The sequence below is a fragment of the Salvelinus namaycush genome, unplaced genomic scaffold (genome assembly GCF_016432855.1).
Source record: "Salvelinus namaycush isolate Seneca unplaced genomic scaffold, SaNama_1.0 Scaffold427, whole genome shotgun sequence".
In the NCBI taxonomy this organism is placed as follows: Eukaryota; Metazoa; Chordata; class Actinopteri; order Salmoniformes; family Salmonidae; genus Salvelinus; species Salvelinus namaycush.
The window spans coordinates 21487-37918 of NW_024061117.1; the positions used below are offsets into that span (position 1 = coordinate 21487).

At 46.3% G+C, this 16432-nt stretch overlaps 1 protein-coding gene across 1 annotated transcript in view; it reads left to right on the plus strand.

Annotated features, from left to right (window-relative positions):
* LOC120041263 (semaphorin-7A-like) overlaps positions 1-14978 on the plus strand; it is a gene marked incomplete at its 5' end in the record, with an annotated part of 28473 nt that extends 13495 nt beyond the window's left edge. Inside the window, 5 exons of the mRNA XM_038986199.1 lie at positions 1120-1315; positions 4145-4260; positions 12123-12268; positions 14137-14210; positions 14415-14978. Coding sequence (XP_038842127.1) covers positions 1120-1315; positions 4145-4260; positions 12123-12268; positions 14137-14210; positions 14415-14887 — 1005 coding nt within the window. The remainder of the gene's footprint in view (positions 1-1119; positions 1316-4144; positions 4261-12122; positions 12269-14136; positions 14211-14414) is intronic.
* Positions 14979-16432: the final 1454 nt, after the last annotated feature.

A 16432-nucleotide genomic window follows, 5' to 3' on the forward strand; every position in this document is an offset into this window, starting at 1 on the left:
AACGACCTGTTCTCCTGTCTTATCTCCTCAGTGTGTCTCTAACAGTAAAGACCTGTTCTCCTGTCTTATCTCCTCAGTGTGTCTCTAACAGTAAAGACCTGTTCTCCTGTCTTATCTCCTCAGTGTGTCTCTAACAGTAAAGACCTGTTCTCCTGTCTTATCTCCTCAGTGTCTCTAACAGTAAAGACCTGTTCTCCTGTCTTATCTCCTCAGTGTCTCTAACAGTAAAGACCTGTTCTCCTGTCTTATCTCCTCAGTGTGTCTCTAACAGTAAAGACCTGTTCTCCTGTCTTATCTCCTCAGTGTGTCTCTAACAGTAAAGACCTGTTCTCCTGTCTTATCTCCTCAGTGTGTCTCTAACAGTAAAGACCTGTTCTCCTGTCTTGTCTCCTCAGTGTGTCTCTAACAGTAAAGACCTGTTCTCCTGTCTTATCTCCTCAGTGTGTCTCTAACAGTAAAGACCTGTTCTCCTGTCTTATCTTCTCAGTGTCTCTAACAGTAAAGACCTGTTCTCCTGTCTTATCTCCTCAGTGTGTCTCTAACAGTAAAGACCTGTTCTCCTGTCTTATCTCCTCAGTGTGTCTCTAACAGTAAAGACCTGTTCTCCTGTCTTATCTCCTCAGTGTGTCTCTAACAGTAAAGACCTGTTCTCCTGTCTTATCTCCTCAGTGTCTCTAACAGTAAAGACCTGTTCTCCTGTCTTATCTCCTCAGTGTGTCTCTAACAGTAAAGACCTGTTCTCCTGTCTTATCTCCTCAGTGTCTCTAACAGTAAAGACCTGTTCTCCTGTCTTATCTCCTCAGTGTGTCTCTAACAGTAAAGACCTGTTCTCCTGTCTTATCTCCTCAGTGTCTCTAACAGTAAAGACCTGTTCTCCTGTCTTATCTCCTCAGTGTGTCTCTAACAGTAAAGACCTGTTCTCCTGTCTTATCTCCTCAGTGTCTCTAACAGTAAAGACCTGTTCTCCTGTCTTATCTCCTCAGTGTGTCTCTAACAGTAAAGACCTGTTCTCCTGTCTTATCTCCTCAGTGTCTCTAACAGTAAAGACCTGTTCTCCTGTCTTATCTCCTCAGTGTGTCTCTAACAGTAAAGACCTGTTCTCCTGTCTTGTCTCCTCAGTGTGTCTCCAATAGTAAAGCCCTGCCATTGGCTACGGTGAACGTGATAAAGGATCACCCAGAGATGAGAGACTGGATCCATCCCATCCAGTCCTACACCCCATTCTACATCTCTAACTATAACTACACCAAGATAGTTGTGGACAGAGTACAGGCGTCAGACTACACCATGCATAACGTCCTGCTGCTAGCAACTGGTAGGTGATGTCTGGGCTCCATGTCTGGAAATAGACTCTCTGGATTGAAATGAAATACCTACTATTGATGCTGTCGGTGAACTACAGATGTTGGATCTTAATTTGAGCCAGTTTCACAAAACAGGAAAATACTCTTGATGCTGTCGGTACTCTTGATGCTGTCGGTACTCTTGATGCTGTCGGTACTCTTGATGCTGTCGGTGAACTACAGATGTTGGATCTTAATTTGAGCCAGTTTCACAAAACAGGAAAATAATCCTGCAGCAACATGAAATGTGAATTATTGTATGGATTATAACTAATTATTATTTTTGGTAGAGGTTGATACATTTTTCGTAAAATTTTCTGAAGTTTTAAAGTGGAAAATACAAACTTTAGAAGCCTTTTAAACCTTGAATACACAACACGTTTGCATTTCCTGCCGTTCTGGAATATTCTTCTAACAACAGCGTGATGAAATGAAGACACAGCGTGACCATTGTTCATCATGGTTGTTATCAGTATTGTTATCTTTATCACGTGTTATTCAGAGTCTAAGGTCAACAACGTCTTTAACAGCCTGTTAGGCCACGCCCCCGCGATAGACTAGCTGTCTTATGCTACAGAAACCCTGTGAAGAAACCTTAATACCAGGGCAGTAATACCAGGGCAGTAATACCAGGGCAGTAATACCAGGGCAGTAATACCAGGGCAGTAATACCAGATAATTAATACCAGGGCAGTAATACCAGGGCAGTAATACCAGGGCAGTAATACCAGGGCAGTAATACCAGGGCAGTAATACCAGGGCAGTAATACCAGGGCAGTAATACCAGATAATTAATACCAGGGCAGTAATACCAGGGCAGTAATACCAGGGCAGTAATACCAGGGCAGTAATACCAGGGCAGTAATACCAGGGCAGTAATACCAGATAATTAATACCAGGGCAGTAATACCAGGGCAGTAATACCAGAGCAGTAATACCAGGGCAGTAATACCAGGGCAGTAATACCAGATAATTAATACCAGGGCAGTAATACCAGGGCAGTAATACCAGGGCAGTAATACCAGGGCAGTAATACCAGGGCAGTAATACCAGGGCAGTAATACCAGGGCAGTAATACCAGATAATTAATACCAGGGCAGTAATACCAGGGCAGTAATACCAGAGCAGTAATACCAGGGCAGTAATACCAGGGCAGTAATACCAGATAATTAATACCAGGGCAGTAATACCAGGGCAGTAATACCAGGGCAGTAATACCAGGGCAGTAATACCAGGGCAGTAATACCAGGGCAGTAATACCAGGGCAGTAATACCAGATAATTAATACCAGGGCAGTAATACCAGGGCAGTAATACCAGATAATTAATACCAGGGCAGTAATACCAGGGCAGTAATACCAGATAATTAATACCAGGGCAGTAATACCAGGGCAGTAATACCAGATAATTAATACCAGGGCAGTAATACCAGGGCAGTAATACCAGATAATTAATACCAGGGCAGTAATACCAGATAATTAATACCAGAGCAGTAATACCAGAGCAGTAATACCAGATAATTAATACCAGGGCAGTAATACCAGGGCAGTAATACCAGGGCAGTAATACCAGGGCAGTAATACCAGGGCAGTAATACCAGGGTAGTAATACCAGGGCAGTAATACCAGATAATTAATACCAGGGCAGTAATACCAGATAATTAATACCAGGGCAGTAATACCAGATAATTAATACCAGGGCAGTAATACCAGATAATTAATACCAGGGCAGTATTACCAGGGTAGTAATACCAGGGCAGTAATACCAGATAATTAATACCAGGGCAGTAATACCAGATAATTAATACCAGGGCAGTAATACCAGATAATTAATACCAGGGCAGTAATACCAGGGCAGTAATACCAGGGCAGTAATACCAGGGCAGTAAGGGCAACATTCTCTAGGGTGCAGGGTAGAGTACCGGGGGGTAGCCGGCTAGTGACTAAGGTTCAGGGTAGAGCACCGGGTGGTAGCCGGCTAGTGACTAAGGTTCAGGGTAGAGCACCGGGTGGTAGCCGGCTAGTGACTAAGGTTCAGGGTAGAGCACCGGGTGGTAGCCGGCTAGTGACTAAGGTTCAGGGTAGAGCACCGGGTGGTAGCCGGCTAGTGACTAAGGTTCAGGGCAGGGTACTGGGTGGTAGCCGGCTAGTGACTAAGGTTCAGGGTAGAGCACCGGGTGGTAGCCGGCTAGTGACTAAGGTTCAGGGTAGAGCACCGGGTGGTAGCCGGCTAGTGACTAAGGTTCAGGGTAGAGCACCGGGTGGTAGCCGGCTAGTGACTAAGGTTCAGGGCAGGGTACTGGGTGGTAGCCGGCTAGTGACAGTGACTAAGGTTCAGGGCAGGGTACTGGGCAGAGGCTGGCTAGTGGTGAGTGTTTACCAGTCTAATGGATAGAAGCTGTTTCTCAGTGTCTTCCAGCTCGAGCAAGCCAAGGCTCTTGGACGGCTACTTACTTACTGCCAGGTCTCTGTAAACAGGCCTATTTCAGCTTGTAGATGACTGTGCACTGTAAACAGGCCTATTTCAGCTTGTAGATGACTGTGCACTGTAAACAGGCCTATTTCAGCTTGTAAATGATTGTGCACTGTAAACAGGCCTATTTCAGTTTGTAGATGACTGTGCACTGTAAACAGGCCTATTTCAGCTTGTAAATGATTGTGCACTGTAAACAGGCCTATTTCAGCTTGTAGATGACTGTGCACTGTAAACAGGCCTATTTCAGCTTGTAGATGATTGTGCACTGTAAACAGGCCTATTTCAGCTTGTAAATGACTGTTTACCTTTCTGTATCTCCTTCCCCAGACACTGGAAAGATCCATAAGATCTTAAATGATCATTTTAAACCTTTCATCATCTCAGAGACTCATCTCTCCAACCACTCTGATGTCATCAGATCCATGAAACTGGACTCTAGAAAGGTACTGGCAGGGGGTGGCAGGGTAGCCTAGTCGTGAAGAGCGTTAAGAGCCAGTAACGAATGGTTGCTGGTTCGAATCCCAGAGAAGAATAGGTGTTAAATCTGTCAATGTATGTACTCTTGAGCAAGGGACTTAACCCTGATTGCTCCTGTAAGTCACTCTGGATAAGAGCGTCTGATAAATGACTAAAATGTACTGTGATCAAGTTATTTTGGATATGACGAGAAGGGTGGTATTCAGAAGAGTGGTGTTCAATACAGATATACACTGAGTGTACAGGTTATATGAGATATGACCTAGGCCCTATGTGATCAGGTTACTGTGCATTCTGAAAGTAGACCCCTTCACTTTCTCCATGTTTTTCCTCATCAATCTACACACAATACCTCATAATGACAAAGCAAAAACAGTTTTTTTAGAAATGTTTGCACATGTATTAAAAATAAAAAAAACTGAAATATCACATTTACCTAAGTATTCAGATCCTTTACTCTGTACTTTGTTGAAGCACTTTTGGCAGCGATTACAGCCTCGAGTCTTCTTGGGTACGACTCTACAAGCTTGGCACACCTGTATTTGGGGAGTTTCTCCCATTCTTCTCTGCAGATCCTCTCAAGCTCTGTCAGGTTGGATGGGGAGCGTCGCTGCACAGCTATTTTCAGGACTCTCCAGAGACACTAAGCACACAGCCAGACTCTCTAAGTCCAGGCTCTGGCTGGGCCACTCAAGGACATTCAGAGAGTTTTCCCGAAGCCACTCCTGCATTCTCTTGGCTGTGTATTTAGGGTCGTTGTCCTGTTGGAAGGTGAACCTTCGCTCCAGTCTGAGGTCCTGAGGGCTCTGGAGCAGGTTTTCATCAAGGACCTCTCTTACCTTTGCTCCATTCATCTTTCCCCCGATCCTGACTAGTTTCCCAGTCCCTGCCGCTGAAAAACATCCCCACAGCATGATGCTGCCACCACCATGCTTCACCGTAGGGATGGTGCCAGGTTTCCTCCAGACGTGATGCTTGGCATTCAGGCCAAAGAGTTCAATCTTGGTTTCATCAGACCAGAGAATCTTGTTTCTCATGGTCTGAGAGTCTTTTAGGTGCCTATTAGCAAACTCCAAGCGGGCTGTCATGTGCCTTTTACTGAGGAGTGGCTTCCGTCGGGCCACTTTACCATAAAGGCCTGATTGGTGGAGTGCTGCAGAGATGGTTGTCCTTCTTTAAGGTTCTCCCATCTCCACAGAGGAACTCCAGAACTCTGTCAGAGTGATCATCGGGTTCTTGGTCGCCTCCCTGACCAAAGCCCTTCTCATCCGATTGCTCAGTTTGGCCGGGCGGCCAGCTCTAGGAAGAGTCTTGGTGGTTCCAAACGTCTTCCATTTAAGAATGACGGAGGCCACTGTGTTCTTGGGGACCTTCAATGCTGCAGACATGTTTTGGTACCCTTCCCCAGATCTGTGCCTCGACTCAATCCTGTCTCTAAGATCTACGGACAATTCCTTCGACCTCATGGCTTGGGACCTCAACTGTGGGACCTTATAGACAGGTGTGTGCCTTTCCAAATCATGTCCAATCAATTGAATTTACCACCGGTGGACTCCAATCATGTTGTAGAAACATCTCAAGGATGATTAATGGAAACAGGATGCACCTGAGTTCAATTTTGAGTCACATAGCAAAGGGTCTGAATACTTATGGAAATAAGGCCTACACCGTAAAGAGCCTTTTACAGTATATTATTGAATCCATTTTATAATAAGGCTGTAACGTAAACAAAATGTGGAAAAAGTGAAGGGGTCTGAATACTTTCCGAATGCACTGTACAAACATTAGGAACACCATGACGTAGACTGACCAGGTGAATCCAGGTGAAGGCAATGATCCCTTATTGATGTCACTTGTTAAATCCACTTCAATCAGGGCAGATGAAGGGGAGGAGACAAGTTAAAGAAAGATTTTTAAGTCTTGAGACGTGGATTGTGTAACTGTGCCATTCAGAGGGTCAGTGGGCAAGACAAAATATTGAAGTGCCTTTGAACGAGGTTTGGTAGTAGGTGCCAGGTGCACCGGTTTGTGTCAAGAACTGCAACGCTGCAGGGTTTTTCACCACCAACAGTTTCCCGTGTTTATCAAGAATGGTTCCACCACCCAAAGGACATCCAGCCAACTGGACACAACTGTGGGAAGCATTGGAGTCAACATGGACCAGCCTCCCTGTGGAATGCAACTCCAAATTTTGACGGTGTTCCTAATGTTTTGTACACTCTGTGTATATTTAAGCAATAAGGTACTTACTGAAAAGCCCATATTGTGAATAAGACATGGCTAAGAGCTGTTCTTATGTACAACATGAAGCAGACAGCCGGTAAACTTAACAGTATGACTGTAACTACTGTTCTCTGAAGGAGGGAGGTTCCACATACTATGGGGGAGTCGCACTCTCACGTCTTCGTTTGAAGGATCTACAATCACGCCTGACAAGGCCAATGAAATACGCGCCGCGCTAGAAGCCCCACCTTCCACAAGTGATAAGTGTGAGGCTCGAATTCCTTCAGTTTAATACCGCTCACTTTTTCTTCACTCAATTTAGCGAACATTAGCTAGTTAATCCAGAGATTCTTACCTTTAAGATTCAGCAGTCTAGTCCAGATTAAAATGGTATTTGTAATTCTTTATGATAGCCACATTAGCCGCAGCTAATTATCATTTCATTTTTGTGAGGGGGTAAATAGAGCCCCCCAAAAAAATATTGATAAAAGTCACCTTGTTCTAGAGATATTTTCATGGTTATCAAAACGTCAAGCCATGGTAAAGCCTACACGAAACACAGCCCTTATTTGAACTGTTTCTAAAATCACCTATGGGAAAAACGAATGGTGGAAAAATGATTGGAGAAGGCACAGTGATGCTGAAACGGTGGTGGTTTACCCAACACATTACTGGGAGTTTATTTATATAGTGTGCGACTCTCTTTATGTATTTAAAAAAAAAACGATTGGAACCAATTCCTTGTTTGACTGCTAGGTTTGATGGGCATTATGACTCTATACGCTTCGAACCCCATGAACGCAATGGAACACGGGGTACCAGAGGGGCAAACCCCTAAAAGTGTAAGCTTTGGGGTTTGATAAAATATTGAATTTGGCTTATATAGCCAATAGAAACGCATTGAATAACACATTTATAAATGGCTCAACATAGTAAAAAAATGAATCATAAGGAATAAGGTTTTGAAGTATCTAGGAAATACAAGAAAGCTCAGGATATACACTGCTCAAAAAAATAAAGGGAACACTTAAACAACACAATGTAACTCCAAGTCAATCACACTTCTGTGAAATCAAACTGTCCACTTAGGAAGCAACACTGATTGACAATAAATTTCACATGCTGTTGTGCAAATGGAATAGACAAAAGGTGGAAATTATAGGCAATTAGCAAGACACCCCCAATAAAGGAGTGATTCTGCAGGTGGTGACCACAGACCACTTCTCAGTTCCTATGCTTCCTGGCTGATGTTTTGGTCACTTTTGAATGCTGGCGGTGCTCTCACTCTAGTGGTAGCATGAGACGGAGTCTACAACCCACACAAGTGGCTCAGGTAGTGCAGCTCATCCAGGATGGCACATCAATGCGAGCTGTGGCAAGAAGGTTTGCTGTGTCTGTCAGCGTAGTGTCCAGAGCATGGAGGCGCTACCAGGAGACAGGCCAGTACATCAGGAGACGTGGAGGAGGCCGTAGGAGGGCAACAACCCAGCAGCAGGACCGCTACCTCCGCCTTTGTGCAAGGAGGAGCAGGAGGAGCACTGCCAGAGCCCTGCAAAATGACCTCCAGCAGGCCACAAATGTGCATGTGTCTGCTCAAACGGTCAGAAACAGACTCCATGAGGGTGGTATGAGGGCCCGACGTCCACAGGTGGGGGTTGTGCTTACAGCCCAACACCGTGCAGGACGTTTGGCATTTGCCAGAGAACACCAAGATTGGCAAATTCGCCACTGGCGCCCTGTGCTCTTCACAGATGAAAGCAGGTTCACACTGAGCACATGAGCACCTGTGACAGACGTGACAGAGTCTGGAGACGCCGTGGAGAACGTTCTGCTGCCTGCACCATCCTCCAGCATGACCGGTTTGGTGATGGGTCAGTCATGGTGTGGGGTGGCATTTCTTTGTGGGGCCGCACAGCCCTCCATGTGCTCGCCAGAGGTAGCCTGACTGCCATTAGGTACCGAGATGAGATCCTCAGAGCCCTTGTGAGACCATATGCTGACACATGCACATTTGTGGCCTGCTGGAGGTCATTTTGTACTGGCCTGTCTCCTGGTAGCGCCTCCATGCTCTGGACACTACGCTGACAGACACAGCAAACCTTCTTGCCACAGCTCGCATTGATGTGCCATCCTGGATGAGCTGCACTACCTGAGCCACTTGTGTGGGTTGTAGACTCCGTCTCATGCTACCACTAGAGTGAGAGCACCGCCAGCATTCAAAAGTGACCAAAACATCAGCCAGGAAGCATAGGAACTGAGAAGTGGTCTGTGGTCACCACCTGCAGAATCACTCCTTTATTGGGGGTGTCTTGCTAATTGCCTATAATTTCCACCTTTTGTCTATTCCATTTGCACAACAGCATGTGAAATTTATTGTCAATCAGTGTTGCTTCCTAAGTGGACAGTTTGATTTCACAGAAGTGTGATTGACTTGGAGTTACATTGTGTTGTTTAAGTGTTCCCTTTATTTTTTTGAGCAGTGTATATATATATTTTTTTTTTTGGACACATATTTAACCCCTTTTGTTTGTTGGCACAAAACTACTTCCATTCATATTTTTAACCGGTATCGGGTTACCTTCAGACAAGTCCTGTGAAACCGGTACCGGGTCACCTTCAGACAAGTCCTGTGAAACCGGTCCCGGGTTACCTTCAGACAAGTCCTGTGAAACCGGTCCCGGGTTACCTTCAGACAAGTCCTATGAAACCGGTACCGGGTTACCTTTAGACAAGTCCTGTGAAACCGGTCCCGGGTTACCTTCAGACAAGTCCTGTGAAACCGGTACCGGGTTACCTTTAGACAAGTCCTGTGAAACCGGTACCGGGTTACCTTTAGACAAGTCCTGTGAAACCGGTACCGGGTTACCTTCAGACAAGTCCTGTGAAACCGGTCCCGGGTTACCTTCAGACAAGTCCTGTGAAACCGGTACCGGGTTACCTTCAGACAAGTCCTGTGAAACCGGTACCGGGTTACCTTCAGACAAGTCCTGTGAAACCGGTACCGGGTTACCTTTAGACAAGTCCTGTGAAACCGGTATCGGGTTACCTTCAGACAAGTCCTGTGAAACCGGTACCGGGTCACCTTCAGACAAGTCCTGTGACACTTTTGGGGTCGTAGAGCAAAACAGAGAGCCCAAAGAAGAAGCACCCTTACTTATTGCTATAACCAGCCCAAGACATTCAAAGATGAAGGAATTGTTGGTGATTAGGAAACTTATGCGATCCATACAAACGTCAGCACACAACATCCAGGGGGTGAGCACGCTCTACCACAAAGGGACAGTTGGCACACCGTAAAACAGTCTCGTGTGCTTTTTGAAACCGAGGTGAAGAGCATAATAACTAAAGAAATGAATCCGAGCCTCACACGTACCCAAACCGGCAAAGCGCAAATTGATTTTGTCCCCCTACACCAACCACGACACGCAGGTTGAAATATCGCGACGCGAGCAGGGTGGTCAGCATGTCACGCTTATCACCTGTGGAAGGCGGGGCTTCCAGCGAGGCACGGATTTCATTGGGCTTGTCTGGCGTGATTTTAGTTCTTTCAACTGAAGTCGCAAGAGTTTGATTCCCTATAGGGGGAACCGTCATTAGGAAACCGACATTAGCCGTGTTGTTATTGACAATATGCTGTACACCAGGCTGTATACCAGGCTGTACACCAGGCTGTATACCAGGCTGTATACCAGGCTGTATACCAGGCTGTACACCAGGCTGTATACCAGGCTGTATACCAGGCTGTACACCAGGCTGTACACCAGGCTGTACACCAGGCTGTACACCAGGCTGTATACCAGGCTGTACACCAGGCTGTACACCAGGCTGTACACCAGGCTGTATACCAGGCTGTATACCAGGCTGTATACCAGGCTGTATACCAGGCTGTATACCAGGCTGTACACCAGGCTGTACACCAGGCTGTATACCAGGCTGTATACCAGGCTGTATACCAGGCTGTATACCAGGCTGTATACCAGGCTGTACACCAGGCTGTATACCAGGCTGTATACCAGGCTGTACACCAGGCTGTATACCAGGCTGTACACCAGGCTGTATACCAGGCTGTATACCAGGCTGTATACCAGGCTGTACACCAGGCTGTACACCAGGCTGTATACCAGGCTGTATACCAGGCTGTATACCAGGCTGTATACCAGGCTGTATACCAGGCTGTACACCAGGCTGTATACCAGGCTGTATACCAGGCTGTACACCAGGCTGTATACCAGGCTGTACACCAGGCTGTATACCAGGCTGTATACCAGGCTGTATACCAGGCTGTACACCAGGCTGTACACCAGGCTGTATACCAGGCTGTATACCAGGCTGTATACCAGGCTGTACACCAGGCTGTACACCAGGCTGTATACCAGGCTGTATACCAGGCTGTACACCAGGCTGTACACCAGGCTGTATACCAGGCTGTATACCAGGCTGTATACCAGGCTGTACACCAGGCTGTATACCAGGCTGTATACCAGGCTGTACACCAGGCTGTATACCAGGCTGTACACCAGGCTGTATACCAGGCTGTATACCAGGCTGTATACCAGGCTGTACACCAGGCTGTACACCAGGCTGTATACCAGGCTGTATACCAGGCTGTATACCAGGCTGTATACCAGGCTGTACACCAGGCTGTATACCAGGCTGTACACCAGGCTGTACACCAGGCTGTATACCAGGCTGTATACCAGGCTGTATACCAGGCTGTATACCAGGCTGTATACCAGGCTGTATACCAGGCTGTATACCAGGCTGTATACCAGGCTGTATACCAGGCTGTATACCAGGCTGTATACCAGGCTGTATACCAGGCTGTATACCAGGCTGTACACCAGGCTGTATACCAGGCTGTACACCAGGCTGTACACCAGGCTGTATACCAGGCTGTATACCAGGCTGTATACCAGGCTGTATACCAGGCTGTACACCAGGCTGTACACCAGGCTGTACACCAGGCTGTACACCAGGCTGTACACCAGGCTGTATACCAGGCTGTATACCAGGCTGTACACCAGGCTGTATACCAGGCTGTATACCAGGCTGTATACCAGGCTGTATACCAGGCTGTACACCAGGCTGTATACCAGGCTGTATACCAGGCTGTATACCAGGCTGTACACCAGGCTGTATACCAGGCTGTACACCAGGCTGTATACCAGGCTGTATACCAGGCTGTACACCAGGCTGTATACCAGGCTGTACACCAGGCTGTACACCAGGCTGTATACCAGGCTGTACACCAGGCTGTATACCAGGCTGTATACCAGGCTGTATACCAGGCTGTACACCAGGCTGTATACCAGGCTGTACACCAGGCTGTATACCAGGCTGTATAGCAGGCTGTATAGCAGGCTGTATACCATTGGCTCGAGTGTCTTATTGCTTTTACAAAACAGTCCGCATGGACATCCAATTAGCATAATAATATCTCTTTAACAATCTGTCATTTTATCTTTTTTGTTTAAGCTAATAGCAGTAAGCCCCCAAAAAAGACAGGGCTTAGACTCTGATGGTATTAAGATAGATATTGTTGAAATGTGAAATATATGTAATGGGATGTTTTAGTATTAACTAGCATCTTTCTGTCTATGTGCAGAGGAAGCTGGTGGTAGGTTTGTCAGAGCAGATCTCCATTCTGGACCTCCAGAGGTGTCAGGACTATAACGGATCCTGTGCTGAGTGTGTTCTGGCCAGAGACCCGTACTGCGCCTGGACAGAGGCTGGGTGCAAACCCACCGTCCCGTAAGTCTAATGTTTCCTCTTTGGCTCCTCCTCAAATGACCAAACATGGCTGTTCCATGAGCTGTATCTTTCAATCAACTTTATTTATAGGACCTTTTAACAGCAGCAGTTTACACAAAGAGCTTTTACCGTAACCGGCCTAGAACCCAAAGAGCTTTTTACATTCCCAGGCCAAAGAATGAATGCCCCCCCCCCCCCAAAAAAGAATGACAAAGCATCCTTCACTCATGATGCCAAACATACCCTCGTAAAACGGACTATCCTACCGAATCCTACCGATCCTTGACTTCGGTGATGTCATTTACAAAATAGCCTCCAACACTCTACTCAACAAATTGGATGCAGTCTATCACAGTGCCATCCGTTTTGTCACCAAAGCCCCATATACTACCCACCACTGCGACCTGTATGCTCTCGTTGGCTGGCCCTCGCTTCATACTCGTCGCCAAACCCACTGGCTCCAGGTCATCTATAAGTCTTTGCTAGGTAAAGCCCCGCCTTATCTCAGCTCACTAGTCACCATAGCAGCACCCACTCGTAGCACACGCTCCAGCAGGTATATCTCACTGATCACCCCCAAAGCCAATTCCTCGTTTGGCCGCCTTTCCTTCCAGTTCTCTGCTGCCAATGACTGGAACAAACTGCAAAAATCACTGAAACTGGAAACACTTATCTCCCTCACTAGCTTTAAGTGCCAGCTGTCAGAGCAGCTCACAGATCACTGCACCTGTACATAGCCCATCTGTAAACAGACCATCCAACTACCTCATCCCCATACTGTATTTATTTATTTATCTTGCTCCTTTGCACCCCAGTATCTCTACTTGCACATTCATCTTCTGCACGTCTACCATTCCAGTGTTTAATTACTATATTGTAATTACTTCGCCACCATGGCCTATTTATTGCCTTACCCTCCTTATCCTACCTCATTTGCTCACACTGTATATAGACTTTCTACTGTATTATTGACTGTATGTTTGTTTATTCCATGTGTAACTCTGTGTTGTTGTTTGTGTCGAACTGCTTTGCTTTATCTTGGCCAGGTCGCAATTGTAAATGAGAACTTGTTCTCAACTAGCCTACCTGGTTAAATAAAGGTGAAATAAAAATAATAATGAATAAAAAAGAGCATTTTACAGTAACTGGCCTAGACCCCAAAGAGCCTTTTACAGTAACTGGCCTAGACCCCAAAGAGCCTTTTACAGTAACCGGCCTAGAGCCCAAAGAGCCTTTTACAGTAACCGGCCTAGACCCCAATGAGCCTTTTACAGTAACTGGCCTAGACCCCAAAGAGCCTTTTACAGTAACCGGCCTAGACCCCAAAGAGCCTTTTACAGTAACTGGCCTAGACCCCAAAGAGCCTTTTACAGTAACTGGCCTAGACCCCAAAGAGCCTTTTACAGTAACTGGCCTAGACCCAACGAGCCTTTTACAGTAACCGGTCTAGACCCCAAAGAGCCTTTTACAGTAACCGGCCTAGAGCCCAAAGAGCCTTTTACAGTAACCGGCCTAGACCCCAATGAGCCTTTTACAGTAACCGGTCTAGACCCCAAAGAGCCTTTTACAGTAACTGGCCTAGACCCCAAAGAGCCTTTTACAGTAACTGGCCTAGACCCCAAAGAGCCTTTTACAGTAACTGGCCTAGACCCAATGAGCCTTTTACAGTAACCGGTCTAGACCCCAAAGAGCCTTTTACAGTAACCGGCCTAGAGCCCAAAGAGCCTTTTACAGTAACTGGCAGGACCACTTTTGGTTCTTCTTTATTCACCTAGCATTGCTGTCTACTGTATCTAAACTGATATAGCCTCAGTGATAGTCTTAGTGAACTGAATGTTGTGATTAAAATGCTGTTTTTCTTTTCACAGGGGAGGCATTCAAAATATTGATGGAGGACAAACTAATGTGTGCCTTAAAACAGCAGAAGTTAAAATACCAGAAGGTATACTGTACATCGACATCTCACACACTGATAATAATGCAATCAATCAATCAATCAATCAATTTATCAATCAATCAATCAATTAATCAAATGAGTCAATCTGATGCCTGGACCACTGTTAGTTGATTTGGAATGTATTGAATGAATAGGCTAGATTTTCATTCCCTTACCTTGTTAAGTACATTTCTCCAACTCTTTCTCCAGAACCAAAGAAGCCCACCAGCAACAGGACCAGACGTGACACCCAGCCCTCCTCGTCCCTGAACGCCCTCGGTGCCTCGGTCCACTCTGTGCCCCTGGGCGTCCCCTTCTACCTGTCCTGTCCCATAGACTCCTACCACGCCCACTACAGCTGGGAACACCTGGGCAAGACACGCCCCTGTCTGCGGCTGCAGGCCAGCTGTCTCCATCTCATCCCCTCCATGCAGACAGAGCACTATGGGGACTACCAGTGTGTCTCCAAGGAGAGAGACTACACCAGGGTGGTAAGGGTGGTCCGAGCTACACAGCTGCTAAGTAACCCAAGCATAATAAGCAGGCCTGCCAGACCGGTGAGACCCATCAATACTAACATAGAGGACTCTGAGAGCAACGGAGCAACAACAGTTATGGCAATGCAAGCGGGATGGTTCGTGACCTTTGCAGCTTTGGACATTGTCGTGCAACTTCTGCAATAAAATCATGTCCACATGGACTTCATCATGATATGACACTGTACATCTGCGCTCTATAACGGATCCACAGTGCATTCAGAAAGTATTCAGACCCCTTGACTTTTTCCACATTTTGTTACATTACAGCCTTATTCTAAAATTGATTAAATAAAAATCCTCATCAATCTACACACAATAACCCATAATGACAAAGCAAAAACAGGTTTCTAAAAATGTTTTGCTAATGTATTAAAAATCAGAAATACCTTATTTACGTAAGTATTCAGAGCCTTTGCTATGAGACTCGAAATGGATTTCAGATGCATCCTGTTTCCATTGATCATCCTTGAGATGTTTCTACAACTTGATTGGAGTCCACCTGTGGTCAATTCAATTGATTGGACATGATTTGGAAAGGCACACATCTGTCTATATAAGGTCCCACAGTTGACAGTGCATGTCAGAGCAAAAACCAAGCCATGAGGTTCGAGGAATTGTCCGTAGAGCTCCGAGACAGGAAGGAGTCGAGGAACAGATCGGGGGAAGGGTACCAAAACATTTCTGCAGCATTGAAGGTCCCCAGAACACAGTGGCCTCCATCATTCTTAACTGAAAGAAGTTTGGAACCACTCTTCCTACAGCTGGCCGCCCGGCCAAACTGAGCAATTGGGGGAGAAGGGCCTTGGTCTGGAAGGTGACCAAGAACCCGATGGTCACTCTGACAGAGGTCCAGAGAGAACCTTCCAGGAGGACAACCATCTCTGCAGCACTCCACCAATCAGGCCTTTATGGTAGAGAGGCCAGACGGAAGCCACTCCTCAGTAAAAGACACATGACAGCCCACTTGGAGTTTGCCAAAAGGCACCTAAAGGACTCTCAGACCATGAGAAACAATATTGAACTTGAAACAATCACGTCTGGAGGAAACCTGGCACCATGCCTACGGTGAAGCATGGTGGTGGCATCATCATGCCTTGGGAATGTTCTTCTGCGTCAGGGACTGGGAGACTAGTCAGGATCAAGGGAAGATGAACAGAGCAAAGTACAGAGAGATCCTTGATGAAAACCTGCTCCAGAGCACTCAGGACCTCAGACTGGGGCGAAGGTTCACCTTCCAACAGGGCAACGACCCTAAGCACACAGCCAAGACAACGCAGGAGTGGCTTCGGGACAAGTCTCTGAATGTCCTTGAGTGGCCCAGCCAGAGCCTGGACTTGAACCCGATCAAACATCTCTGGAGAGACCTGAAAATAGCTGTGCAGCGATGCTCCCCATCCAACCTGACAGATCTTGAGAGGATTTGCAGAGAATAATGAGAGAAACTCCCCAAATACAGGTGTGCCAAGCTGGTAGCGCCATAGCCAAGACGACTCGAGGCTGTAATCGCTGCCAAAGGTGCTTCAACCAAGGTCTGAATACTTATGTAAATGTGATATTTCCGGGTTTTTTATTTCTTTGTAAACATTTCTAAAAACCTGATGTTGCTTTGTCATTATGGGGTTTTGTGTGTAGTCTGCTGAGTAAAAAAAACAATTTTATACATTTTAGAATCAGGCTGTAATGTAAAAA